This window comes from Gorilla gorilla, chromosome 5 (assembly GCF_029281585.2).
Source record: "Gorilla gorilla gorilla isolate KB3781 chromosome 5, NHGRI_mGorGor1-v2.1_pri, whole genome shotgun sequence".
Taxonomy (NCBI): Eukaryota; Metazoa; Chordata; class Mammalia; order Primates; family Hominidae; genus Gorilla; species Gorilla gorilla.
In genome coordinates, this window is record NC_073229.2 from 130,814,513 (window position 1) to 130,841,339 (window position 26,827).

Genomic DNA, 26,827 nt, shown 5'->3' on the forward strand with positions numbered 1-26,827 from the left:
CCAGTTCACTTCTCTTTTTTTCTCTCTGGACTGCCTGTGTTGCATCTAAGCTACCCTCTGTACAGAATCTGCCCTCAGCCATCCTTCACCCATGTTGGGCCTCAACTCCCCCTGGACAGGATGGTTTACCTAACTTACTGCCGTTGTTTGTACAGCCTGACTTTGAAACCAAAAGTTGGCTAAGGAGAAGAATGTCATGTCCTCCACCTGTCCTCAAGCTGATCAGTGCATCACCCTTCATCCACTACACTAAGTGTAGAGGTAATAGGTTCTCTTGATTTTGAACCCAAGCCTCACTTTAAAATGTTATACTTAGCCACTCCCTCTCCCCCCACCCCCACCAATATAACATTTGAAACTTCTGCAGACTCAGTAAAAGGTTTTTGAACTGTATACACCATAGGTTTCTGCGGCACTGAAACAAGGCCAAATTACACCAACAGAGCTCTGTCAAAAATGTCTCTCTCTTATCAAGAAGACCGAGTTTCTAAATGCCTACATTACTGTGTCAGAAGAGGTGGCCTTAAAACAAGCTGAAGAATCAGAAAAGAGATATAAGAATGGTAAATTGCTTTTAACTATACTTAATTGTTATATCTCCAGAGAAGTTTAATTGTTTGTAGCAGTCTCCATTTGGCAAGTGAAGCTTTAAACATAAAACATAGCCTTATTTAAAGAACTTGCCATGAGGATAATAAAAATGAGGGTAATGGCTATGTGATGCTTCATAATGTCCAACTGTATTAATTTCTGCCATAAATTTGATTTCTGAAGAAGTATCTTTGCCAAAAACTAGTAGTTACTGTAATAACATGTATTCATGTATCTTTATATTTTAAACTATCTCCTTTATCACTCTTTTGGCTTTTTAATGCAGGACAGTCACTTGGGGATTTAGATGGAATTCCTATTGCAGTAAAAGACAACTTCAGCACTTCTGGCATTGAGACAACATGTGCATCAAATATGCTGAAAGGTAAAGTTTAACTGATCAGAGCATTGATAATTTTATAAAAATAGGTATTTTTCGCTTTAAGGATAATAAAGTACCAAGATAATCTCAGACTAATTATATCTTTGAAGGAAATATTTAGAATATAATATCACATTTTTTTACTATTTGCTCTTTTAGAATGCAGAATTTTTCTTTAGAGGTCGGCCAGCTTAATGAATGCTATCTCAGAAGTTTTCAAAAATTCTATTAATATTTAGGAAGACTCAGTTCAATAACTAATTACCAACTGGGTGCATACCTGTAGTCTCAGCTACTTGGGAGGCTGAGGTGGGAGAATCACTTGAGCTCAGGAGTTTGAGTCCAGCCTGGGCAACATAGTGAGACCTCATCTCTAAAAAATGAAATAAAAAAACTGATTACCATAAACATACTATATAACCTCTACCTTCAGCTCATTGATAACATGGGAATAAGTATGAACTGGCTATCATCAATACCCTTCTCCTGTGGATGACGTGAGGATTCATTAACATCTACTGACCAGTTATTTTTTATTTCCTGATTCCTCTATCTCTTGTAGCACAGTATGGCAATGCTTAGATTTATTCTTTAGAGTTTGGTCAAAAGAAAGCAGGTTTATCAAGATATTTGGATCCTAGGAAGAAACAGAAATAGAAAAAAGGTTATTCAGAGTACTAGACGCTAAAAATAATATTCTATGAGGAATATGCCCCACGTTCCTCTAATATGCAGACTGTTGTTAATTATTTTGGAATATACGCTAGAGCTTTTCAATAGCTAGAGAAAATTTTAGTTGAAAATAAAGATCTATTTCTACTGGAAATGCATAAAAATTACTGTGTGGTATAACATGAGAAGAAAAAATCAAGTACAATGAGCAAAATAGAGATTTACTATTTCAAAAATACTGGGTACATCTCTGACTATCATGCAATATTTTGTAGAACTAACTGGTAAAGTCAGTGTTTTTAGATTATAAAAATAGTGAAGGCACAGACTATCTTTGGAAAACATACATTAGCAGTAGAAAAAAATTACTGGAAGGAAGTACAACTGATTATTTAAATTAGGAATAATTAATACATATCACTATGAATTGCTTAATTGCAGTTTAGACTCTTGATTTTTTGTTTTTTGTTTGTTTGTTTAAGACAGAGTCTTGCTCTGTCGCCCAGAGTGGAGTGCAGTGGTGCGATCTCGGGTCACTGCAACTTCCACCTCCTGGGTTAAAGTGATTCTCCTGTCTCACCTCCTAAGTAGCTGAAATTACAGGCATGCACCACCAGACCCAGCTAAATTTTATATTTTTAGTAGAGACAGCGTTTCTCCACATTGGCCAGTCTGGTCTCGAACTCCTGACCTCAGGTGATCCGCCTGTCTTGGCCTCCCAAAGTTTTGGGATTACAGGCGTGAGCCACCCCGCTCCGCCAACTCTTGTTTCTTACATATGATTTACATATTCGCTGTTTTGTTTCCTATAAAAAGGTAACTGGCCTTTGGCGGGAACCACCATCATCCAGTAATTCACGAAAATGATGAACACAAAGGGAAAGAGGAGAGGCACCCGATATGTGTTTTCTAGGCCTTTTAGAAAACAGGGAGTTGTTTGCCACGTACATGTGAACCTGTAAGAAAGGTGATGTTGTGGACATCAAGGGAATGGGTATTGTTCAAAAAGGAATGCCCCACAAGTGTTACCATGGCAAAACTGGAGAGTACACAGTGTTCCCCAGCATGCTGTTGGCATTGTTGTAAACAAACAATGGCAAGATTCTTGCCAAGAGAATGAATGTGCATATTGAGCACAGTAAGTACTGTAAGAGCCGAGATAGCTTCCTGAAACGCATTGAGGAAAATGATGAGAAAAAGAAGGAAGCCAAAGAGAAAGGTACCTGGGTTCAATTGACGTGCCAGCCTGCTCCACCCAGAGAAGCGCACTGTGTGAGAACCAATGGGAAGGCTCCTGAGCTGCTGGAGCCTATTCCCTGTGAATTCATGGCATAATAGGTATAAACAAATAAAAGACTTCTGGACTGTAAAAAAAATAATAGTAACTAAATTTTTTTCAGGTTATATACCACCTTATAATGCTACAGTAGTTCAGAAGTTGTTGGATCAGGGAGCTCTACTAATGGGAAAAACAAATTTAGATGAGTTTGCTATGGGGTAAGTAAAATTGAAATCTTCTCTTGAGTTTCTTCTGTCTGTGCCTTTATTTTCACTAAATGTAGTTACCTAAAAGGATTGAGGATCTAGTGCCAGTTTCTTAGTCCCTCTGTGAGATTATGTTAAGTTGTTTAATAGATATATAGTCATCTCTAATTTTGCTTTTGGCTTGTATTTCCCTGATGACTAATAATGTTAAACATCTTTTCATGTGTTTATTTTGCCATCCCTATATCTTCATCAGTGAAGTAGCTGTTCAAATTCTTTGCCCATTTTTTGAAATTGGGTCATCTTATTATTGAGTTGTAAGAATCCTTTCTGGCTCATGCCTGTAATCCCAGCGCTTTGGGAGGCCGAGGCAGGTGGATCACCTGAGGTAGGGAGTTCGAGGCTGACCTGACCAACATGGAGAAACCCTGTCTCTACTAAAAACACAAAAATTACCCAGGTGTGGTGGCGCATGCCTGTAATCCCAGCTACTTGGGAGGCTGAGGCGGGAGAATCGCTTGAACCCGGGAGGCGGAGGTTGCGGTGAGCCGAGATCGCGCCATTGTACTCCAGCCTGGGCTACAAGAGTGCAACTCTGTCTCAAAAAAAAAAAAAAAGAATTGTTTCATATATTTTGGATTCAAATCCATTATCAGATAGGTGCTGATTTGCAAATATTTTCTTCAAGTCTCTGGTTTATCTTTTTATTCTCTGAACATGCCTTTCAAAGAGTAAAAGTTCTTAATTTTGATAAAGTCCAGTTTATCAATTTTTTTCTTTTTTCTCTTCTTTTCATTCTTTTTTTTTTTGAGACAGAGTTTTGCTCTTGTCATCCACGCTGGAATGCAATGGTGCGATCTCGGCTCGCTGCAGCCTCTGCCTCCCAGCTTCAAGCGATTCTCCTGACTCAGCCTCCCAAGTAGCTGGGACTACAGGCATGCCCCACCATTCCCAGCTAATTTTTGTATTTTTAGTAGAGATTGGGTGTCGCCATGTTCGCCAGGGTGCTCTTGAACTCCTGACCTCAGGTGATCCACCTGCCTTGGCCTCTCAAAGTGCTGGGATTACAGGCATGCACCACCACGCCCGGCCTTCTTTTCTTTCTTTCCTTTTTTGTTTTCTTCCTTTCATATAGACAGGGTCTCACTGGGTTGCCCAGGCTGATCTCAAACTCCTGGACTCAAACTGTGCTCCCAGCTTGGTCCAACAAAGTGTTGGGAGGCACAAGCAACTGTGCCAGGCCCATTTTTTCCTTTTTTTTTTTAAAGATGGGGTTTCACTGTGTTACACAGGCTGGTCTTGAACTCCTGGCATCAAGTGATCCTCTGACCTCATCCTTCCGAGCAGCTGGGACTGCAAGCACACATCACCTCACCTGGCTGAATTTTTTTCTTTTATGATTCATGTGTCCTAAGAAATCTTTTTTGTTTGTTTGTTTGTTTTTTGTTTTTTGAAGCACAGTTGTGCTCTTGTTGCTCAGGCTGGAGTGCTTGGAGTGCAATGGCACGATCTCGGCTCACTACAACCTCGGCCTCCCAGATTCAAGCGATTCTCCTGCCTCAGCCTCCCGAGTAGTTGGGATTACAGGCGCGCACCACCGGGCCCAGCTAATTTTGTATTTTTAGTAGAGATGGGGTTTCACCGCGTTGGCCAGGCTGGTCTCAAACTCCTGACCTCAGGTGATCTGCCTGCCTGGTCTCCCAAAGTGCTGGGATCATAGACGTGAGCCATCATGCCTGGCCAAGAAATCTTTACCTAACAAAGGTCACAAAGAATTTTTTCCTAGAAGTTTTGTAGTCTTAGCTCTTACATTTAGATCTGTGATTCACTTCGAATTAGATTTTCGTATATAGTATGAATAAAGTCCATTTATTCAACGTATGGATGTCCATTAACTCCAGCACTAATAATAAAAAAGATTATCCTTTTCTCGTTGAATGATCTTAGGTTTTTTTGTCAAAAATCAAGCACATTCAGTAGGTCTGTTTCTGGACTCTGTTGCATCTCTGTTTATTCCAGTGTCACACCATCTTGATTATTATAGCTTTATAGTAAGCCTTGAAATTATGTAGTAAGAGTCTTCTAACTTTGTTCTTCTTTTTCAAAATCATTTTACATAATCTAGATCTGTTATATTTTGATATGTTTTAGAATAAGCTTGCTAATTTCTACAAACAAGTTTAATGGATTTTGATTGTGATTGTGTTGAATTTATAGATCAACTTGGAAAGAATCGGCATCATAATACATGTCTTCTCATCCATTTTGTTTTACTCTGGAATGTTTTTATGATTTCCTGCATATAAATTGTACATATAATTTGATTTATTCGTGTGTTTTGTGTTTCTTTTCTTTTTTTTTTGAGACAGAATCTCACTCTGTCACCCAGACTGGAGTGCAATGGTGCAATCTCAGCTCACTGCAACCTCTGCCTCCTGGGTTCAAGAGATTCTCCTGTCTCAGCCTCCTGAGTAGCTGGGACTACAGGCACATGCCACCACGCCCAGCTAATTTTTGTATTTTTAGTAGAGACAGTGTTTCACCATATTGGCCAGGCTGGTCTCAAACTCCTGACCTTGTGATCCGCCCGCCTCGTCCTCCCAAAGTGTTGGGATTATAGGCGTGAGCCACCGCCCCCGGCCATGTTTCTTAATGCTATAGAAAATTGTATTTTTTTCAGTTTCTAATTGTTTATTGCTAGTACATTGAAACATAATTGATTTTTCTATATTGACCTTTTATCCCATGACCTTGTTAAAGCTTGCTTATTAGTTCTAGTTTATCTTTGTGGATTCTGTAGAATATTTTATGTAGCAAATTGTGTAGTCTACAAATAGAGTTAGTCTTATTTCTTCTTCTTGCCTTACTGTACCAGTGAGGGCCTTAGGTGCAATGTTGAATAGAAGTGGTGAGAGCAGATTTCCTTGCCTTGATCTTGATCTTAGGGAAAAGCAGTCTTTCACCAAAAGTACTTTATACTTACCCTTTTATGACACTTGCCACATTTGTAATATTTGCTTGGTCATTGGTCTCTGTTTCATAGAAACAAGAGTCCTTGCGTGTGTAGTTCAGAGTGATATATCTTGGAATTCATTATATATATGTTGAATGAACTAATCCATGGGAGTGTATTTGAACAAAGGCTTTTAGGAAATTGCCTTCATCAGTTGATCAAAATTAACATCACCAGTGAGGGTGAAGTGGACGTTATGTGCCTCCAGATGTAATTGTCTGAGGATACAATATCACCTATGTAATATTCCAGCTGAGAATGTGTAAGCTGACTCTAATAATGGGGAAACAAAAGATAAATCCAAAATGAGAACCATTCTATTAAAATATCATATGAAAACAAAAAAAGGGCTGTGAAAATCTTCCCGGATAAGAGATAAAGAAAGTAAAACCTAACATAAAACTCAAGAAAATGTAGGGGATGCTGGGCCTGGTGGCTCATGCCTGTTATCTCAGCACTGTGGGAAACTGAGGCAGTAGGATTGCTTGAGCCCAGGAGTCCTAGATCAGCCTGGGCAACATAGTGAGACCCTGTCTCTACAGAAAAAAAAAATTTAAAAAAACAGGGAAAAGTATTTGTGACCTTGAATTAGTCAGAGTTCTTTTAGATAGGACACATGAAGCACAAATCCACTTAAAAAATTGATAGACCTGGCTGGGCACGGTGGCTCACACCTGTAATCCCAGCACTTTGGGAGGCCGAGGCAGGTGGATCACAAGGTCAGGAGATTGAGACCATCCTGGCTAACACGGTGAAACCCTGTCTCTACTAAAAATACAAAAAATTAGCCGGGCGTGGTGGCAGGCGCCTGTAGTCCCTGCTACTCAGGAGGCTGAGGCAGGAGAATGGCATGAACCCGGGAGGCAGAGGTTGCAGTGAGCCGAAATCGCGCCACTGCACTCCAGCCTGGGCGACAGAGCAAGACTCCTTCTCAAAAAAAAAAAAAAAATTAATAGACTTCATTAAAATTAAGAACTTCTGTACTTTGAAATATGCTACTAAAAAAGTGAAAACGCAAGCCACAGACTGAGAGAAAAATATTTGCAAAACATGTATCTCAGAAAGAACCGATATCCAAAATACATAGAACATTTCCCACCTTAATAAGAAAACATGCAACTCTATTTTTAAAAAATGAACAAAAGATTTAAGAAGACATTTCATCAGAGATTAAAACATAGTTGACAAACACATGAAACAATGCTTAATATCGTTGATTATTAGTGGAATTCAAAATGAAAATCACAGTGAGCTTGGGCACAGTGGCTCACACCTGTAATCTCAGCACTTTGGGAGACCAAGGCATGGTAGTGGATGCCTGTAGTCCCAGCTACTCGAGAGGCATGAGAATCGCTTGAACCTGGATCACTTGACACCGGGAGGTGGAGCTTGCAGTGAGCCAAGATCGTGCCACTGCACTCCAGCCTGGGCAATAGAGCGAGACTGTCTCAAAAAAAAAAAAAAAAGAGACAATGATAATTAAATGGAAGACCTGACTCTAGATTTGATCCAGGAAGGAGATAAAATGCCATAAAGTACTTTTTTTTTTTTTTTTTTTTTGAGATGGAGTCTCACTCTGTCACCCAGGCTGGAGTGCAGTGGCGTGATCTCGGCTCACTGCAAGCTCCGCCTCCCGGGTTCACACCATTCTTCTGCCTCAGCCTCCCGAGTAGCTGGGACTACAGGCGCCCGCCACCACGCCCGGCTAATTTTTTGTATTTTTAGTAGAGATGGGGTTTCACCGTGTTATCCGGGATGGTCTCGATCTCCTGACCTCGTGTTCCGCCCTCCTCGGCCTCCCAAAGTGCTGGGATTACAGGCGTGAGCCACTGCGCCCAGCCAAAGTACATTATTGAATCAGTTGACAGAATTGAATTACATACAGTAGATTAGATAAAAGTATTGTAGGCCGGGCGTGGTGGCTCACCCCTGTAATCCCAGCACTTTGGGAGGCCAAGGCGGGTGGATTACGAGGTCAAGAGATTGAGACCATCCTGGCCAACGTGGTGAAACCCCGTCTCTACTGAAAATACAAAAATTAGCCCGTCGTGGTGGCACGCACCTGTAGTCCCAGCTACTCGGGAGGCTGAGGCAGGAGAATTGCTTGAATCTGGGAGGCGGAGGTTGCAGTGAGCCGAGATCGCGCCACTGCACTCCAGACTGCCAGTAGAGCGAGACTCTGTCTCAAAAAAGAAAAAAAAATTATTGTATTGATATTAATGTTACTGAGATTGATAACTATACTGTGACTGTATAATGTGATATCCTTATTCTTAGGAAATACACACTAAAGTATTTAGGGATAAAGGGCTATGATATACATGTAAGTTACCCTTAAGATACCCTTAAGTTTCTGTCATACTTTGTGTATATATGTACATATGTACAAACGTACACAGAGCACACAAGTAGTAAAGCAAAGGGATAAAATGTTGACCGTAGGTATGTCTGGGTAAAGGGTATAAAGTGCTTTATATGTTATTTTTATTTTTGCAATTTATCTGAGAATAAAATCATTTCAAAAATTTAAGTTATTAGCATTCCACTTGTAATGTTTTTCATAGAACTTCTGGTTAAGGGAGCGATTTCCTCAGAAGACTTAACTGTTTGAATGTAACCCTTTTCAGCTGGAAGACCTTGATTCACAAGGGAAATCATCTTCAGTTGAATTGGATGATCAAAAGAGGCAAAATCTTTTCTTAGCAGATTAGCTTTGTCTATTTTCTACCACAAATGCTCTTCCTTCCCATCCTCCGCAACTGTCAATTAATGAAAGCTACATCTGAACAGGCTTCCCACCTTTTTCAATTCAAGCTACAGTGGGTTCTTAAATGCTCAATGAGTGTCAGAAGCAAATAATATACTCAGAAGATGAAATTTTCACATAAAATGAAAGTTTTACTAAGGTACCTTGCTTCACTTCGTCATCAGATCTGGGAGCACAGATGGTGTATTTGGACCAGTTAAAAACCCCTGGAGTTATTCAAAACAATATAGAGAAAAGAGGAAGCAGAATCCCCACAGTGAGAATGAAGATTCAGACTGGCTGATAACTGGAGGAAGCTCAGGTGGGAGTGCAGCTGCTGTATCAGCGTTCACATGCTACGCGTAAGATGCTTTTCTCTATCTGTATTTTAAAACCCACCCAAATACAAACAGTCATAAACTGTATCCAGCAATAGAGTAGTTCATACCCTGGTATTTTTCTTTCTAGTGAGCTATATGTGCTCAAAGGTATATCAAAATTATATCTTGAGTTGCACTCAACTGTACAGTACACTATGTATATTTAATACTTTTAACTTTAAAATAACAAATTTTTCTCCATAGTATCTGGTTCTCTTAAAATATGATTTTTTGGATCTTGCAGAATAAAGCATCGAACATAAATGAACTTCATTGCATTTCATTTTTAAATAATTTGAGTGTGTGCTCACTGATTGTACAAATATTTAGGGACTAACATACAATGGCTTTAGTTGAGTGCTGCTGAACTAAACTGTTAGTAATGTTTATCCTTCAGCAAGATCAATCTTTTGAAAAAAAAAGAAAAAATGCTAATATGTATTAATAAGATATTTTAAATAGTGTTTTCAGGAATCTGCAATTAAAAATGTACATCAGTAAGTAAAGTTTTTTCAAGCTTGTTAGATGCTGATTCTGTTTATCTATCATACTTTGTATTTGGTAAGAATCCATTGATCATATTTTCAGTTCCATTTGTAAAGCATTTCTTAACTACCCAAAGAAAAGAAAGTAAATATGGCTGTTGCTGTGTTTATCAGTCTCAATTTAATCAAAATGAATGTGTTTCTTTGGTAATAGTTTTGTATTTTATCTCCCCTTAATTATCCATTAAAACTAAGTTCTTTCACACACATTGCAATCCATAAATCATTTATATTTTTTTAGAGCTATGGAGATGTGAGTTCTACAGATTTTTTTTCAGTTTTCCTAAAATCTTATTAACAAGTAAAACCATTTCATTTTATCTCTGTGAAATTTTGTAGCATTGCATTAATATTAATGTGAGTTCTGACAAGTTAGGACTGCAGGATTAGGTGCTTTTTTTCTGTCCCCATCATCCCACTTAGTGTTTATCTTTCTGAATGTGCTTTGAGTAGATGGCATTTTGACACATAATTCCTATGGAAATGTAAGTTTTACTTTTACATAGCCGTCAGTGAATGCTAATAAGAAAATGTATCTTTTAAAATTGTGAAAGCAACAGTCTGATTTTGTAGCTTAACTTGACACTGTAAGAAAGGAAATCTAATTTGCATTTTCTGTAGGGCACAAGTGCCATGTTATTGTTAGGAGCACTGTTCAGTCCAAAGCTTCACTTTAAATATAAGCAACAGAAGCACAGACCAAAAATAACTTCAGATTGAATGTATCTCAAACTGTAAAGTGTTCTGCTTTTGTTTCCTTCTTTTTGATTTGTTTACCCCTTTTTGATTTGTTTCTTTTACAATAGCTTTTAAAATAGGAAGATTCCTGGAGTACTGTGCAGCCACTAAAAAGAATGAGTTAGAGCACTATGCAATGACATGGAAAAATAACTAAGATAAATTGTTAAGTGAAAAATAAGTTGCAGAACCCATTTCTGTTAAAAGTAACAATTGCATAGGTATATATGTCAGTCATTGCATGGAAGTACTGCATGTCTGGATGAATGCATGTCAGAACTGGTAACGGTTATTGTGGGGGCTGTGATTATAAGAGTAATCTTTATACATCATATAGTTATATAATATTTTAATTTTTATAGTAGATATGTACTGTTCTATAGCACAACTTCTGTTTTCCTGAAATGGTTTTTCAATTGTGGTAAAATGCACATAACATAAAATGTACCAGCCTAACCATTTTTAAAAGTACAGTTCAAAAGTATTAAAAACGTGCAATCAGTCTTCAGAACACTTTTCATCTTGCAACACTAAAACTGTGTACCCTTCAACCCTCTCCCATCCCTGGTAACCACCTTCTACTTTCTGTCTTATGAATTTGATTACTCTAGTTATCTCATGTACGTGGTGTCATATAGTATTTGTCTTTCTGTGACTGGCTTATTTCATTTAGCATAATGTCCTCCAGATCCATTTTTTGTTTTTTTAAAATAAGAACAACACAAACTCTGTAGGTAACTGGGTAAAGAAATGAACAGTCACTTTGTAGTTGAGTAATGCATGTATAAATAAATGTGCAAAATTATTTAAAATGCACATTAATAAAAACTTTTTGGTTATCACACTAACAATTTTAAAAATTACTAGTACTCAGTGACGGTACTGAAACTTTAAAACACAATCTGACTCACTGCAACTAGGAATATAAATTGGCATAATCTTTCTGACAAGTAATTTGACAGCATATATCAGAAACTTATGTGCACTAAGTCTACTTCTTGGAAGCTAGCCTAAAAAGTACTCACACATAAGCAAAAATTTATGTTCAGAGATTTTCATTACAAAGTTATTTATTAAATAGTTATTCTAGTTAGAAACAACGTAAGTGTTTAAATTATTAAACATCTCAATCCATGATTCTAGATGGGGTGGGTAGCAAAGGGCTGTATCTGAATTTCTAGGAGGGGCATATTTAGTCTGTAAAAGCATACTGCAAAATTGCCATTAATTTGATTTGTTTTCAATATCAACATCAGAAGAAAGTGCAAGATTTATATGTATATTGAAAGGAGAATGGACTTTAAAATACCAGGACTCACCAATTTATATGATGGAATATTACATATACTTTACATTTTCAGGAATTTTAATGACATAGTAAAAAGCTAATGTTAAAAAAGGGATGGAAACTCATGATTACAGAATTATCTCAACGGTGAAAAAAAATGCATTTTTAAAAAGACTTGAAGTTAATATGCCAAAATGTTAACAGTGTTTTCCTCTGGGTATTGGAATATTGAGTACCTAAAGTTTTCTGTACTTTATGAATTCTCTGAGATGAACATGTATTACTTTTGTGTAATCAGAGGACAATACAGTTTAAAAATATACAATTGGAAGGGTAGATTCCAAATATAATTAGAGATATATCATTCTTCTAAAGATAATTCCATTTAAATTCCAGGGCTTTAGGATCAGATACAGGAGGATCGACCAGAAATCCTGCTGCCCACTGTGGGCTTGTTGGTTTCAAACCAAGCTATGGCTTAGTTTCCCGTCATGGTCTCATTCCCCTGGTGAATTCGATGGATGTGCCAGGAATCTTAACCAGATGTGTGGATGATGCAGCAATTGTGTTGGGTATTTATATAATTCTATATCATTTGCAACAGCTTCTCTATAAAACAATATATCTGTCATTCATAAGTATTGCTCCTTACAGGTGCACTGGCTGGACCTGACCCCAGGGACTCTACCACAGTACATGACCCTATTAATAAACCATTCATGCTTCCCAGTTTGGCAGATGTGAGCAAACTATGTATAGGAATTCCAAAGGTAACTTTTTCCTTTCATTACTTTACAGAAATACTGTCAAGTCCAATAGAGAGCACAGACTTGGGAGGTGGATTAGGTGGGTTTGAATCTCTGCTCTGCCACTTTTATTAATCATGTGAGTTGAGTATGTGACTTAATCTTTTAGCTCAATTTCCCCATCTGTAAAATAGGAATAATAAAAATATTGACTTCAGAGAGGTTTGTGAGGATCAATTAGACAGTCATGTTAAGTCTGTAAATTGTTTCTGTAATGGGCAAGATAGCAAATATTTTAGATTTTGTGGACCATGCAGTCTTTATCATAACTGCTTAACTGCCATTATAGTGAGAAAGCAGCCACAGACAATATGTAAATGAAAAAGTGTGTCTCTGTTCCAATAAAACTTTATTTTCAAAAACCAGCTGGCTTGTCACATCTGGCCTATGGGCCATAGTTTGCCAATCCCTAATGTAAAGAAAGGACTTTAGCCCAAAGCCATAACTTGCATAGTAATATCTCAAAAAATGTTAACATCTTTACTGTTGTTATTATTACTACTGCATCTATTACAGTAGCAATTGAGTAATGAATACATGAATGTTATAATGTTAAATTACTAACCTTTTAAAAATATTAAGCCTTGCAATATATTAATACTTCAAATCTTTTAGGAAGATAAGTTACCCTGCAGAATAATGAAGTTTCACAACCTCAGCACTGTTGGTGTTTGGGGCTGGTAATTGTTTGTTGTGGGAGACTGTCCTGTGCATTGTAAGATGTTTAGTAGCATCCCTGGCCTCTACCCATACATGCAAGTAGTACCCCACCACCAAAACCACAATCCCACAACCAAAAATGTCTGCAGACATTGTCAAGTGTCTCCTGGTTAGGGAAAAGGAGACAAAAGTAACCCCCAGGTAAGACCACTGCTATAGAGAAATACTACCTTATTTAAAATCTTCCATTAAGGTAATATATGTAAGGCCAGGTGCGTACACCTGTAATCCCAGCACCTTGGGAAGCCAAGGCAGGAGGATCACTTGAGATCAGGAGTTTGAGACCGGCCGGGGCAACATACAGAGACCCTATCTCTACAAAAAGTTTTAAAAAAATTGTGGGGTGTGGTGGCGTGCACCTGTGGTCCTAGCTGTTTGGGAGGCTGAAGGGGGAGGATTGCTTGAGTCCAGGAGGTTGAGACTGCCGTGAGCCATGATTGCACCACTGCACTCCACCCTGGGTGACAGAGCAAGACCCTATCTCAAAAAAAAAAAAAAAAAAAAAAGAAGGCAATATCTGTGCATTCTTTTTAAGCATTTATTTATAGAGAGCATAGGCTTTAAAACAGACCCAGTTTGAAATCCTAGACCCTCTACTTACCTGCTATTTAACATTAGGAAAATAACTTCTTATGTCAAGATTTTTCATTAACAAAATGAAGGATTATAATACCTACATCACAGGCTTGTTAAAAGCATGAGATGAGAGAATCTTTGAAAATCATCTAACAGGCTGGGCACGGTGGCTCACGCCTGTAATCCCAGCACTTTGGGAGGCCGAGGCGGGCAGATCACGAGGTCAGGAGATCGAGACCATCCTAACACAGTGAAACCCCGTCTCTACTAAAAAAAATACAAAAAATTAGCCAGGCGTGGCTGTGGGTGCCTGTAGTCCCAGCTGCTCGGAAGACTAAGGCAGGAGAATGGCGTGAACCCAGGAGGCAGAGCCTGCAGTGAGCTGAGATTGCGCCACTGCACTCCAGCCTGGGCGACAGAGCGAGACTCAGTCTCAAAAAAAAAAAAAAGAAAATCATCTAACAGGGTACCTGATACTTGAGCATTTAACATATATGCTGATATATGCTGATATGCTGTTAGGTTCCTGATACATAATGAGCATTTAACAAATATTTTCCCCAACCAGATCTCCAATCTTTAATGTTGTTATATCCAGATCATAATATCTAGTACTGTGCTTTGTCATACCATAAACACTCTGAAATGGATTTAGTCTTTCTAGCTACCTACCAGCAATTTTATCCTATTTTGTAATGTATTACCAAAGGTCCTGAAGTACAGATTTTTATAAAATCATCTATACAGATGAAGTACAAATTTTTATAAAATAATCTATACAGTTCCAATTTTGTATCTTGACTTTTTGCTATAAGGAATATCTTGTACCGGAATTATCAAGTGAAGTACAGTCTCTTTGGTCCAAAGCTGCTGACCTCTTTGAGTCTGAGGGGGCCAAAGTAATTGAAGTATCCCTTCCTCACACCAGTTATTCAATTGTCTGCTACCATGTATTGTGCACATCAGAAGTGGCATCGAATATGGCAAGATTTGATGGGCTACAATATGGTAAGATGGCTGGGTTATTTTATTTTTAAGGTAGTTGTCGCAAACATTTGAAAAGTTCACTTATTAGTGACAAAAAAGTTAATGCTTGAGATAATGTTAATGATTCAGAAAAGTTCATCAGTGAATCATTTTACCTTTGTCATTTTAGACTTGTACTTACACTATTTGTCATAAATATCTGTGTATGTTTGGTTTGCTTCTCAGGACTGTGAATAACTTGAAGGGATAGTATCTTGTTGTCATATGCTCAGTCCCGCTAATGTAGAGCTCAATAAGTGTTTGAATGAATGAATGAGGGAGTGAACAAATGGAGTTTCTTTCTTGGTTCTTTTCTTTTCTTCTCTCTCCATGACCAGTCCATCAGTCAAAAGGCAGATGGGGAAAAGAAACGATTAAGGGCAACTCCCTAAACTTTAGTATTGGTGACAAAAATGTGAATCTAAATAAGCCAGGCATGGTGGCGCATACCTGTAATCTAAGCTACTCAGGAGGCCGAGGCAGGAGAATCACTTGACAAGGGAGGCAGAACTTGCAGTGAGCCGAGATTACACCACTGCACTCCAGCCTAGGTGACAGAGTGAGACTCCATCTCAAAAAAAAAAAAAAAAAAGTGAATCTAGGCCTGATTTTAGCCAAAACTTTACTGACTTTACTTCCTTTCAAGTAATATTTACCGTTTTCTTGTTTTCAGGTCACAGATGTGACATTGATGTGTCCACTGAAGCCATGTATGCTGCAACCAGACGAGAAGGGTTTAATGATGTGGTGAGAGGAAGAATTCTCTCAGGAAACTTTTTCTTATTAAAAGAGTAAGACAACTCATTTAGGAACTTTCTTCATTCTTGAAACCTCAAGTAACATGTCTCTTATCAGGTCTTATAAGTCAAGGTATTTAGTAAAGAAACAAAATCTTTATGATTTGAATTAGGAAAGACCTGTTTATGGCACTTTTGGGTCCTGGTATTCAAAAACAAAAGAAATGTTGGTACTTTAGCTAAATGATTGGTACAAATTACAGGCAGTCCTCCATATCTGTGGGTTTTGCAACCTTGGATTCAACCAAACACAAATCAAAAATATTCAAAAAATAAAAAATAACACCCAACAATAAAAAGTAATACAAATTAAAAAGCAATACAGTGTAACAACTATTTACCTTGCATTTACATTGTATTAGATGTTACAAGTAATCTAGGGATGATTTTAAACGTGCAGGAGGTGTGCATAGGTTTTATGCAAATACTACACCATTTTATATGAGACTTAAATATCCTCAGATTTTGGTATCCACAGGGGTCTTGGTACCAAACCCCCAACGGACACCAAGGAATGAGTGTAAGTAGGAAGCCATTAAGGATTTTAATCTCATTAAATGTCCTTTGGGTATTACCACATTGGTTTATTGCTGTTAGAGCCTTAAGCAGGGAGTTGTATTGTCTCTTGAAAAATGTATTAAATCAACTTAGTTTTTCCTTGTATTATGTATGTCTTTACTCTAAGAAAGAATTCAAAATGACTATGACTCCTCCTTCAATTGTCTTCATTATGAGTTTATTCACAATCTTGTGAACAGGCCTCATCTTCTATACCACCAAGTGTGTCTAAGAGGACATGAGAAGTGTGAAAAAGCAAGATTGGTTATTGTAATGAAGAGCTTCTTGGAGTTTTTCTCCATGCCCTCAAGGGCAGAAGGCATTTTATTCATCTGTGTATCCTCTCAGGGCCGATAGTTAGAATTACTTTTTATTTTTGAGACAGGGTCTCACTCTGTCACCCAGGCTGGAGTGCAGTGAAGTGATTGCAGCTCACCGCAGCCTCGACCTCTTGGGCTTAAGTGATCCTCCCACCTCAGCCTCCCTAGTAGCTGGAACTACAAGCATGCACCACCATGCCCAGCTAATTTTTGTATTTTCTGTAGAGACGGGATCCTGCCATGTTGCCCAGGCTGATCTCCAACTCCTGGGTTCAAGCAATCCACCCACCTCAACCTCCAAAGTGCAGGTGTTACAGGCATGAGCCACCATGCCAGGCCACAGGATTACTTTTTCTAAGAATACTATTTGAGGCCGGGCCCAGTGGCTCATGCCTGTAATCCTAGCACTATGGAAGGCCAAGGTGGGCAGATCACCTGAGGTTAGGAGTTCGAGACCAGCTGGCCAACATGATGAAAGCCTGTCTCTACTAAAAATACAAAAATTAGCTGGGCGTGGTGGTGGGCACCTGTAATCCCAGCTACTCGAGAGACTGAGGCAGGAGAATCACTTGAACCCAGGAGGCAGAGGTTGCAGTGAGCCAAGATCGTGCCACTGCACTCCAGCCTGGGCAACAGAGTGAAACTCCATCTCAAAAAAAAAAAAAAAAGAATACTATTTGGTTATGTTCCAGATTAAAAGACTGTTACCATATTGACCAGATGCTTGTAATGACTTTGGAGTAGGAAAAGAAAAGGAAATAATTTTCTAAGTGAAAACATTTATTAAGCTAAAGATGTTACTTTTGCCAAATATTACTGATTAGAACCATATTGTTTATCTCGGCACAAGTTGATGAATTATATAGGTCATTGTAACAGCATAAAAAGAAATTGAAGGAGAGAAGTCAGAAAGCATTCCTCATGATCACCATTTGGGGGTTCTGATAAAAGGAAGTTAAAATTACTGCTGGTATCCTTAGCTCCTGAGTCAGTTCCAAGTTGGGTCAACTTGGGTAGACAAAAGTGATAGGAAAAATGAGATTCGGAATACTTTTTTTATTTTAAAAAGTCAACTTATGTGCCAGGAAGAGTTTATTTATTTATTTATTTATTTATTTTTGAGACAGAGTCTCACTCTGTCACCCAGGCTGGAGTGCAATGGCACGATCTCGGCTCACTGCAACCCTGCCTCCTGGGTTCAAGCAATTCTTCTGCCTCAGCATCCCAAGTAGCTGGGAGTACAGGCACACGCCACCACACACAGCTAATTTTTGTATTTTTAGTAGAGATGGGGTTTCACCATATTGGCCAGGCTGGTCTCGAACTCCTGACCTCGTGATCCGCCCACCTTGGCCTCCCAAAGTGCTGGGATTACAGGCGTGAGCCACCACGCCCAGCCAGGAAGAGTTTATTTTTAATTGACATAAATATTTACTTATGTAACACATTTATATCTACCTTTTGCTATTTATCTTCTGTTTGTCCCATCTGTTCTTTTCTTTTAACCTTTTCTTCTGCTTTTTTTTCTTTAAACAATAATTTTTCTCTTAAAAAGATCTAAAATGAGAAAAATAGTGTCATTTATATTTACCTACATATTTAGTATTTCTGGTGCTTTTCTCTCTGCTCTAGAGGTATAAATTTCCATCTGGTATAATTTTGTTTTTACTTGAAGAACTTTCTTTAATATTTCTTGTAGTCCTGTTGGCAGTGAATTCTTTCAGCTTTGGTTTATATGTAGAACTCTTTATTTTGCTTTTAATTTTGAAAGATATTTTCTCTGGGTTTAAAAATGTGGGTTAAGCTGGGCACAGGGTGCACTCCTGTAGTTACAGCTACTCAGGAGGCTGAGGTGGGAGGATTGCTTGAGCCCAGGAGTGAGAGCCTGCAGTGAGCTATAATCGCACCGCTGCACTTAAGCCTGAGCGACAGAGCGAGAGCCCATCTCTTTAAAAAAAAAAAGTATAGGTTGCTTCTTCTTTCTGTACTTTAAAGGTTTTGCCCATTGTCTTCTGGCTTACATAGTTTCTGAGAAGTCTGTTGTCATTCTTATCGTCATTCCTCTGTATATAATGTATCTTTTTTTCTTCTGATTTTAAGATTTTCTTTTTATCATTGGTTTTCAGGAATTTGACTGTGATGTGGCTTGGTGTGGTTCTCTGCATATTTCTTCTTCTGCATAGGGGTTTGTTAAGCAGCTTTGATCTGTTGGGTTATAGTTTTAATCAAATTTGGAAAATTTTGGCTATTATTTCCTCAAATATTTTTTCTGTCCTCCATCTGCCTGGAACTCTTCTCACATGTGTATTAATCTGCCTGATGTTGTCCCACAGCTCACAGACACTACATTCTTTTTTTTTTCCCCCCAGTCTTTTTTCCTTCTCTGCTTCCTTTTGGCTAGTTTCCATTACTGTTTTCAGAATCACTGATCTTTTTTTCTGTTATGTCGATTCTTTCCAGTACATTTTTTATACGTTGTATTTTTTTCTCTAGAAGTTCCATGTAGGTACTTCTTATCCCTTCAATTTCTTCATTATTTTATGTTTTCTTCTACCTTCTTGAACATATAGAACATATTTAGGCTGGGTGCGGTGGCTCACACCTGTAATCCCAGCACTTTGGGAGGCCAAGGCGGGTGGATAACTTGAGGTCAGGAGTTCGAGACCAGCCTGGCCAACATGACAAGACCCTGTCTCTACTAAAAATACAAAAATTAGCTGGGTGGGATGGTGTTTGCCTGTAATTCCAGCTACTCGGGAGGCCAAGGTTCAAGAATCACTTGAACCTGGGAGGCAGAGGTTGCAGTAACCCGAGATTGTGCCACTGCACCCCAGCCTGGGTGATGGAGTGAGACTCTGTCTCCAAAAAAATATATATATATATTTATAGTAACTGTTTTAATGTTCTTATCTACTCATTCCATCATTTTTGCATCTGTGTGTATTAATGTTTTTTCCCTCTCTGGTTATGGGTCATATTTTTTGCTGCTTTTCATGTCTGTATATTGTGAATTTTACATTGTCATTTGCTAGACTTTTGTTATATTCCTTTAAACAGTGTTGGGCTTTTTCCCAGGATGCAATAAAGGTGCTTGGAATTTGTTGGCTCTTTTCAAGTCTTCTTTTAAAGCTTTGTTAAGATAAATCCAAAGCAGCCTTTAGTCCAGGGCTAATTTTACTTTACTTTGAGGTGATGCTTTGATGCTGCATATATTCGAGTCTTTCGCTTTGGCTGTTCAAAACACAAACTTATTTCCGTCCCTGTTTGAGCTCTAGGAATTGTTCAGTCCACTGCTCTTTGGGGATTGTTTCCCCAGCCTTGGGAATTGCTTCTCATGCACTCGTAGATCAGTACTCAGCCAAAGACTCAAGGAATCTCCCTGCAGATCTATTGAGCTCTCTCTATGTGCCACTCCCTTCTATTCAGCACCCTGCTTTGCAAATTCTAGCTGCCTTTGCCTCCTTGAACTTCAGATCTCTGTCCCTTTAACTTACCCCCACCCCACATACTGTTTAGCTTCCTCTCTGGAATGAGGCCTGAAAACTGCCCCTAGGCATTAAGCTGGGGAAATCAAAGGGCATATCTCATTTTCTTTTCTTTTTTTGGAGACAGGGCCTCACTTGGTCACCCAAGCTGGAGTGCATTGGCATGACCATGGCTCACTGGCAGCCTCGACCTCCCAGGCTCAAGCTCTTCTCAGCAACCCTCAACACTCCCCACCCCCCGGTGAAGCTAGGACTCGTGTAGTTTTTTTTTGTAGAGACAGGATCTCCCTGTGTTGCCCAGGCTGGTCTCGAGCTCCTGGGATCAAGGAATCCTACCCCCAGCCACCCCACAGGCATGAGGGACCACACCTGGCCTGGCTTACTTCATTTGTTTCTCTTCTCTCACAACTTTTTCTCCTGAATGTCTGTTGTCTAATGCCTGAAAATGGTCATTTCATATATTTTGTCCAGTTTTCTAGTTGTTTAAGAAGGCAGAGTGTCTTAGTTCTTTTTTTTTTTTAATCCCCTATTCTGAGAAGCAGTCTTAGTTCATTTTTGCTGCTATAACAGAATGCCTGAGACTGGGTGATTTATAATGAACGGAGATTTACTGGCTCACAGTTCTGGAGTCTGGGAAGTCCAACATTGAGAAGCCAGCACCTGGTGAAGGCCTTGTTGCTATGTCCACACATGGCAGAAAGCAAGGGTGGGGAGAAAAAGAGGGAGAGAAAGGGAAAGCACATGGGGGGCTGAACTTTCCCTCTTAGAATGGCACCAATCCCACTCAAGAGTGGAGTTGTTATGGCCCAATCACCTCTTAAAGGCCCCATCTCTTAATACTGTTACAGTGGCAGTTAAATTTCAGCATGAGTTTTAGAGGGGAAAAACATTCAAACCATAGCACAGGGTAAATCCCATCTCCATTACTCCATCTTGGATGGAAGCAGTTCTTCTGAGCCATATTTAAAGTAGGAAGAACTTTAATAGAAAACAAGTATTTGTTCTTTTTTTTTTTTTTTTTGAGACGGAGTCTTGCTCTGTCGCCAGGCTGGAGTGCAGTGGCGCGATCTTGGCTCACTGCATCCTCCACCTCCTGGGTTCAAGCGATTCTCCTCCTGCCTCAGCCTCCCCAGTAGCTGGGACTACAGGCGCCCACCACCATGCCTGGCTAAATTTTTTTGTATTTTTAGTAGATTCAGGATTTCACCATGTTGGTCAAGCTGGTCTCGAACTCCTGACCTTGTGATCTGACGCCTCGGCCTCCCAAAGTGCTGAGATTACAGCATGAGCCACCAGGCCCAGCCAGTATTTGTTCTTTATAAAATTCAGGTTTTGGAATATGGTGTTTAAACCACTTAGGTGTTGTCAGTGTGTAAATTATATGTGATGCCTGCATTGGTCTCTCTGTAGACCTGGTGGTCAAATAAGAGTAAGGACCTATGATATTTCTGTACCACTCTTTTAGAGTAAAACATATTTCACGTTTTTATCGTATTTTATTTAGCCCTCAGTAAAACTGGAGCAGGTATATCCATTTTTACTGTTGTGGAAACTGTTGTGGAAAAGAACAGTTAGTTCTTTTTTTTTTTTTTTGAGACGGAGTTTCGCTCTTGTTTCCAGCTCTCCACGCTGGAGTGCAATGGAGCGATCCCAGCTCACTACAACCTCCGCCTCCCAGGTTCAAGCAATTCTCCTGCCTCAGCCTCCTGAGTAGCTGGGATTACAGGCATGAGCCACCACGCCCGGCTAATTTGGTATTTTTAGTAGAGATGGGGTTTCTCCATGTTGGTCAGGCTGGTCTTAAACTCCCAGCCGCAGGTGATCCACCCACCTCGGCCTCCCAAAGTGCTGGGATTACAGGCGTGAGCCACTGCGCCCGGCCTAGAACAGTTAGTTCTTGCTAGCCTCTCCTAACAGCTTCAGAAGAATCTAAAGGATTTTTTTTCCTTTTCTTTGTATCATTGACTTATGGTTACCCCTATGTCTGGCTTTTTCTTTAGTCTTTTTAGTAAAATAAGCATTCTTGAATTTCACATTTCTACCCCTGGGCTATACCTATCCGTAAAATACAAAATTCAAATACTGCATAGTCTACCGCTGTCTATCTTAGTAACCTTTAGAAAGTCATTTGTTGCTGTGTACTTTACTTTCCTCACCAATGAATATTCTGGTTTAATGATAGCCCTGGAGTTATTAATATTTTGAGATTATACATGTAGAATTGCATCTACTAGTGAATTCTGAATTCGGATTGATTAATTTATATATACAAACTTTTAGAGTGGCAACACAGTGGAAGAGAATTCGTTTTTATATGTTAAGAATCTTAGTGGTGCCTCCTCATAAAAGCCAAGAATCCAGTGGTTCTTTTTTTTTTTCTAAACAATGCCTAAACTCTTTATTTAACCAACCAGTATTTCTGGTTTTCTTCCTGATGCAGGATTTTAAAACCTTAGAAGTCTATAAATACTGCATTCAGACTTTCCACATCAAGAGAAAGGGGCCCAGGGCAGAAGATGTCAGGCCCCAGGCTGTTTTGGGGTGGGAAAAGTGGAAAAGATTTCTCAACAGTCTGTTTCAGTTTTCTAACTTAATTGAAATGCCTTTAAGCTCTGCTTCATCCCCAAACTTTCCCCTATGACGTCTATGATAGAAAAACACTCCTCTCTCATATACGCCCCACCACTGGGGAGCCAGGGGGAAGGGAATGGGCATTACACAGGCAAGCCAAACTTTTTATTCAGCCAGAAAATGGAAATCCAATGGTTCTTTATCAAGCCTAATGTAAGATAATTGATTAAAAGAAAAATACAAAAAATCCTTAAAAACGTCACCTACTTTTTTCCCACAGAAACTATGAAAATTATTTTGTCAAAGCACAGAAAGTGAGACGCCTCATTGCTAATGACTTCATAAATGCTTTTAACTCTGGAGTAGATGTCTTGCTAACTCCCACCACCTTGAGTGAGGCAGTACCATACTTGGAGTTCATCAAAGAGGACAACAGAACCCGAAGTGCCCAGGATGATATTTTTACACAAGCTGTAAATATGGCAGGTGAGGATTCCTCAGGAACATTCTGATTTTCTTCAAATTCTTAGGCAGATACCCTGGTCTTCAACTTAAGATTCTAGCTAGATGGTTTCTGAAAAGCAAAAGTCTATCCTTTTGGAATGCTTAGGAGTGTGTGTGTGTACATGTATTAGTCTGTTCTCACACTGCTATAAAGAAATACCTGGGACTGGATAATTTAATTTAAAAAAGAGGTTTAATTGGCTCACAGTTCTGCAGGCTGTACAGGAAGCTGAGCAGCTTCCACTTCTGCGAATGCCTCAGGAAACTTAAATTCACAGTGGAAGGTGAAGGAGAAGTAGCCATGTCTTACATGACCCAGCCCAAGCAAGAGAGAAAGGGGGAAGGTGCTACACACTTTTAAAACAACCAGGTCTTGTGATAACTCACTCACTATCACGAGAACAGCACCAAGGGGAATGGTGTTAAACCGTTTATGAGAAACCGTCCCCATGATCCAGTTGCCTTCCACTAGGCCCCACCTTCAACATTGGGGATTACAATTCAACATGAGATTTGTGTGGGGAGACAGATCCAAACTATATCAGTACACTTGCATGCACTCTCACCACACACACACAAACACAACACACTTAGTAATTTTTTTTTTAACTTTTATTTTGAAAAATTTAAAACCCGCAGAAAAGCTGAAAAAGTGGTATAATGAATGCTGATATGCCCTTCACCTGGATGTAATCTTGTTAACATTATATTTGCTTTGCCCTTCTCTTCCTCTTTCTACACACCCACACTCACACACACAAACAACTTTGTTTTTACCTGAATCATTTGAAAGTTTCAGATGTCATGACACTTCACCCCTAAATTCTTTTGTACAAATCTTATAAGGATAAATTCTCCTACAGAACCACAATTCCATTGTCATACCTAAGAAAACTAACATGATTGAAGAATAATTTAAATATGGTTTATATTCAAATTTTCTCAGTTCTACCAAAAGTGTCTTTTATAAGTTGTCTTTCCTCCTGATATATTACATTGGTTTATGGTATCTTTTTAAAATCTAGAACAATCACCCCACCTCTCTTTTTTCTTTAAAACCACATCAGGCTATGCTATAATTTTTGTTTCAATCATCAAACATAATGTAGAAAACTTAAGAGGAGAAGGAAAGTCTATTACATTTACCTATACTTTTGCTTACTGTGTTCATTCTTCCTTCCTGAAGTACCAAGGTTCTTTATTTTGTCACTTCTGTTTAGAGAAATTTCTTTAGCCTTTCTTTTAGGGTAGGTCTGCTGATGAAAAATTATCATAGCTTTCCTTTTGAGAATGTGTTGATTTCCCTTTGATTTTTAAAGGTTATTTTTGCTGGATGTAGAACTCTGGTTCAACAGTTCTTATCTTTAGCACTTAAAAAATGTTAAGAGCCCAGTCCACTTGTGCTGTAGGATGTCCCATCCATAATCAGGATTTGTCAGATTGCTTCCTCATGATTGGGTTGAGTTAAACATTTTTGGTAGAAGTACTACATAATCTTCATGTCAGGAAACAGTTAGTATCAGTTTGTCTCACTTTTGGAAACCAAGTTGATCACTTCGCTAAGGAAGTAACTGCTAGATGTTTCCTTATAAAAAGGTACATTTTTCCTTTTATCATTTTTTAAGCAATTTCTGGGGTAATATTTTGAGACCATGTGAATATCCTATTTTCCAATTATCTTGAACCCAGTTTTAGCATTCATTGATCATCCTTGAAATATTAGCTAGAGAATTACAAAATTCTGGCTTTACTAAATCTGTCATTCCTTCTACATTTATTAGCTAGCGGTATTCTCTAAAGAAGAGCCTTCCTTTTTTTCTTTAATTCAATGTATATTATAAGCAAATTACTGTCAGTATTGTTTTTGATGCTCAAATTGCCTTAAATTTGGCCAATAAGAGCCCCTTCAAGTTATATGTATCCTTTAAAACTGTCCCCATTAATTTTTGAAAACTTGTTTTATTGTATAACAAGATGGTCTGGGATTTTGTACTTTCTCTGCCCAAACCTGGAATTAAAACTACCCTGAGCTAATTTCTCATCTAATGGATTGCCAAAAATTCAAAAACTGAACAACACACTCTGTCTGCAAGGCTATAGGTGGAAGTTCAAAATGGTACAACTTCTTTGCAGGGGAATTTTGCAATATCTAATTACATATGCGTTTGTTGTTTGATGAAGCAATCTCCTCCTCATCTAAGAAAATTTCAAGAATACCAAAAAAATACATACACAAGGTAATTCTCTGGGGCATTGTATAAAATAGCTAAATATTGAAAACAGTCTAAATACCCAACCACAGAAGACTGGTTTACTCAATTATGGTAAAACCAAGTAATGGAGTACTATACAGCAATAAGAAATGAATGAAGAAGGTTTCTGTGAACTGATACAGAATGATTTCCAAGATGTATTGTTAAGTAAACAAAACATAGTACAAAAGCATTATATAGCATAATATTTTTGGTTGTTTTTTAAACCTTATCCTGTATTGTACTTATTAGCACTGGAAAGTGGAAGAGGTCTCTGCTAATTAGGGTGGAGAATTAATCACCTGCTGGGTTTCCTTCTTTTCCCAGGATTGCCAGCAGTGAGTATCCCTGTTGCACTCTCAAACCAAGGGTTGCCAATAGGACTGCAGTTTATTGGACGTGCGTTTTGTGACCAGCAGCTTCTTACAGTAGCAAAATGGTTTGAAAAACAAGTACAGTTTCCTGTTATTCAACTTCAAGAACTCATGGATGATTGTTCAGCAGTCCTTGAAAATGAAAAGTTAGCCTCTGTCTCTCTAAAACAGTAAACATATCTTACAAATTAAAATGACTTTTAGGCTGGGTGCAGTGGCTCACACCTGTAATCCCAGGTCTTTGGGAGGCCAAGGCGAGCGGATCATGAGGTCAGAAGATCTAGAACAGCCTGGTCAACATGGTGAAACCCCGTCTCTACTAAAAATACAAAAATTAGCCAGGCTTAGTGGCGGGCGTCTGTAGTCCCAGCTACTCAAGAGGCTGAGGCAGGAGAATCACTTGAACCCCGGAGGTGGAGGTTGCAGAGAGCCGAGATCATGCCACTGCACTGCACTCCAGCCTGGGTGACAAAGCAAGACTGTGTCTCAAAATAAATAAAATAAAATAAAATGACGTTCAGAGATTCTGTACTCTAGAGAGTCAAATGGTCTTGCTCAATTCTTGTAATTAGGTTCTTGTTAATACAGTCATTCCATGGAATTACTTTTTAAAATTCCTGTGACAATTAATAATAAATAACATGTCAGCATTTAGTAAGCATCCACTAAGTGTACAGTACTTCTACAATAACACAAGATACCTGTTCCTCAAAAACAATGCATTCTGCCATAATGTTCATTAAAGAGTTTACAGTAAAAATAAGATTAGGGATAAACTTCTCAAAAATTATACGTCTGTGTAACTGAAGCACTAACAAAAACATGAATAGTCCTTCTAGAGGTAACTTGGATAGCCTAGGCAGGCAACTTATCATGTGGTGAAGGCCGCCTCAGGGGTTGTTAAAAATGCACAGAAACAATTGAGTGGGATTATTGGCTTCTGAGCGCTGAGCAGAGCAGGTGGAAGAGGAACTTTGAGCACAGGAGGAAATGCAACC

The 26,827-nt window shown here is 38.8% G+C and overlaps 1 protein-coding gene across 1 annotated transcript in view; it reads left to right on the forward strand.

Annotated features, from left to right (window-relative positions):
- QRSL1 (glutaminyl-tRNA amidotransferase subunit QRSL1) overlaps window positions 1-26,483 on the forward strand; it is a 36,879-nt gene extending 10,396 nt beyond the window's left edge. Inside the window, exons 2-11 of the mRNA XM_004044469.5 lie at window positions 404-563; window positions 878-976; window positions 3,046-3,142; window positions 9,075-9,251; window positions 12,237-12,412; window positions 12,495-12,610; window positions 14,758-14,950; window positions 15,642-15,759; window positions 22,980-23,185; window positions 25,783-26,483. Of these exons, the coding sequence (XP_004044517.3) occupies window positions 404-563; window positions 878-976; window positions 3,046-3,142; window positions 9,075-9,251; window positions 12,237-12,412; window positions 12,495-12,610; window positions 14,758-14,950; window positions 15,642-15,759; window positions 22,980-23,185; window positions 25,783-26,003 (1,563 nt within the window). The 3' untranslated portion in view covers window positions 26,004-26,483. The remainder of the gene's footprint in view (window positions 1-403; window positions 564-877; window positions 977-3,045; window positions 3,143-9,074; window positions 9,252-12,236; window positions 12,413-12,494; window positions 12,611-14,757; window positions 14,951-15,641; window positions 15,760-22,979; window positions 23,186-25,782) is intronic.
- Window positions 26,484-26,827: the final 344 nt, after the last annotated feature.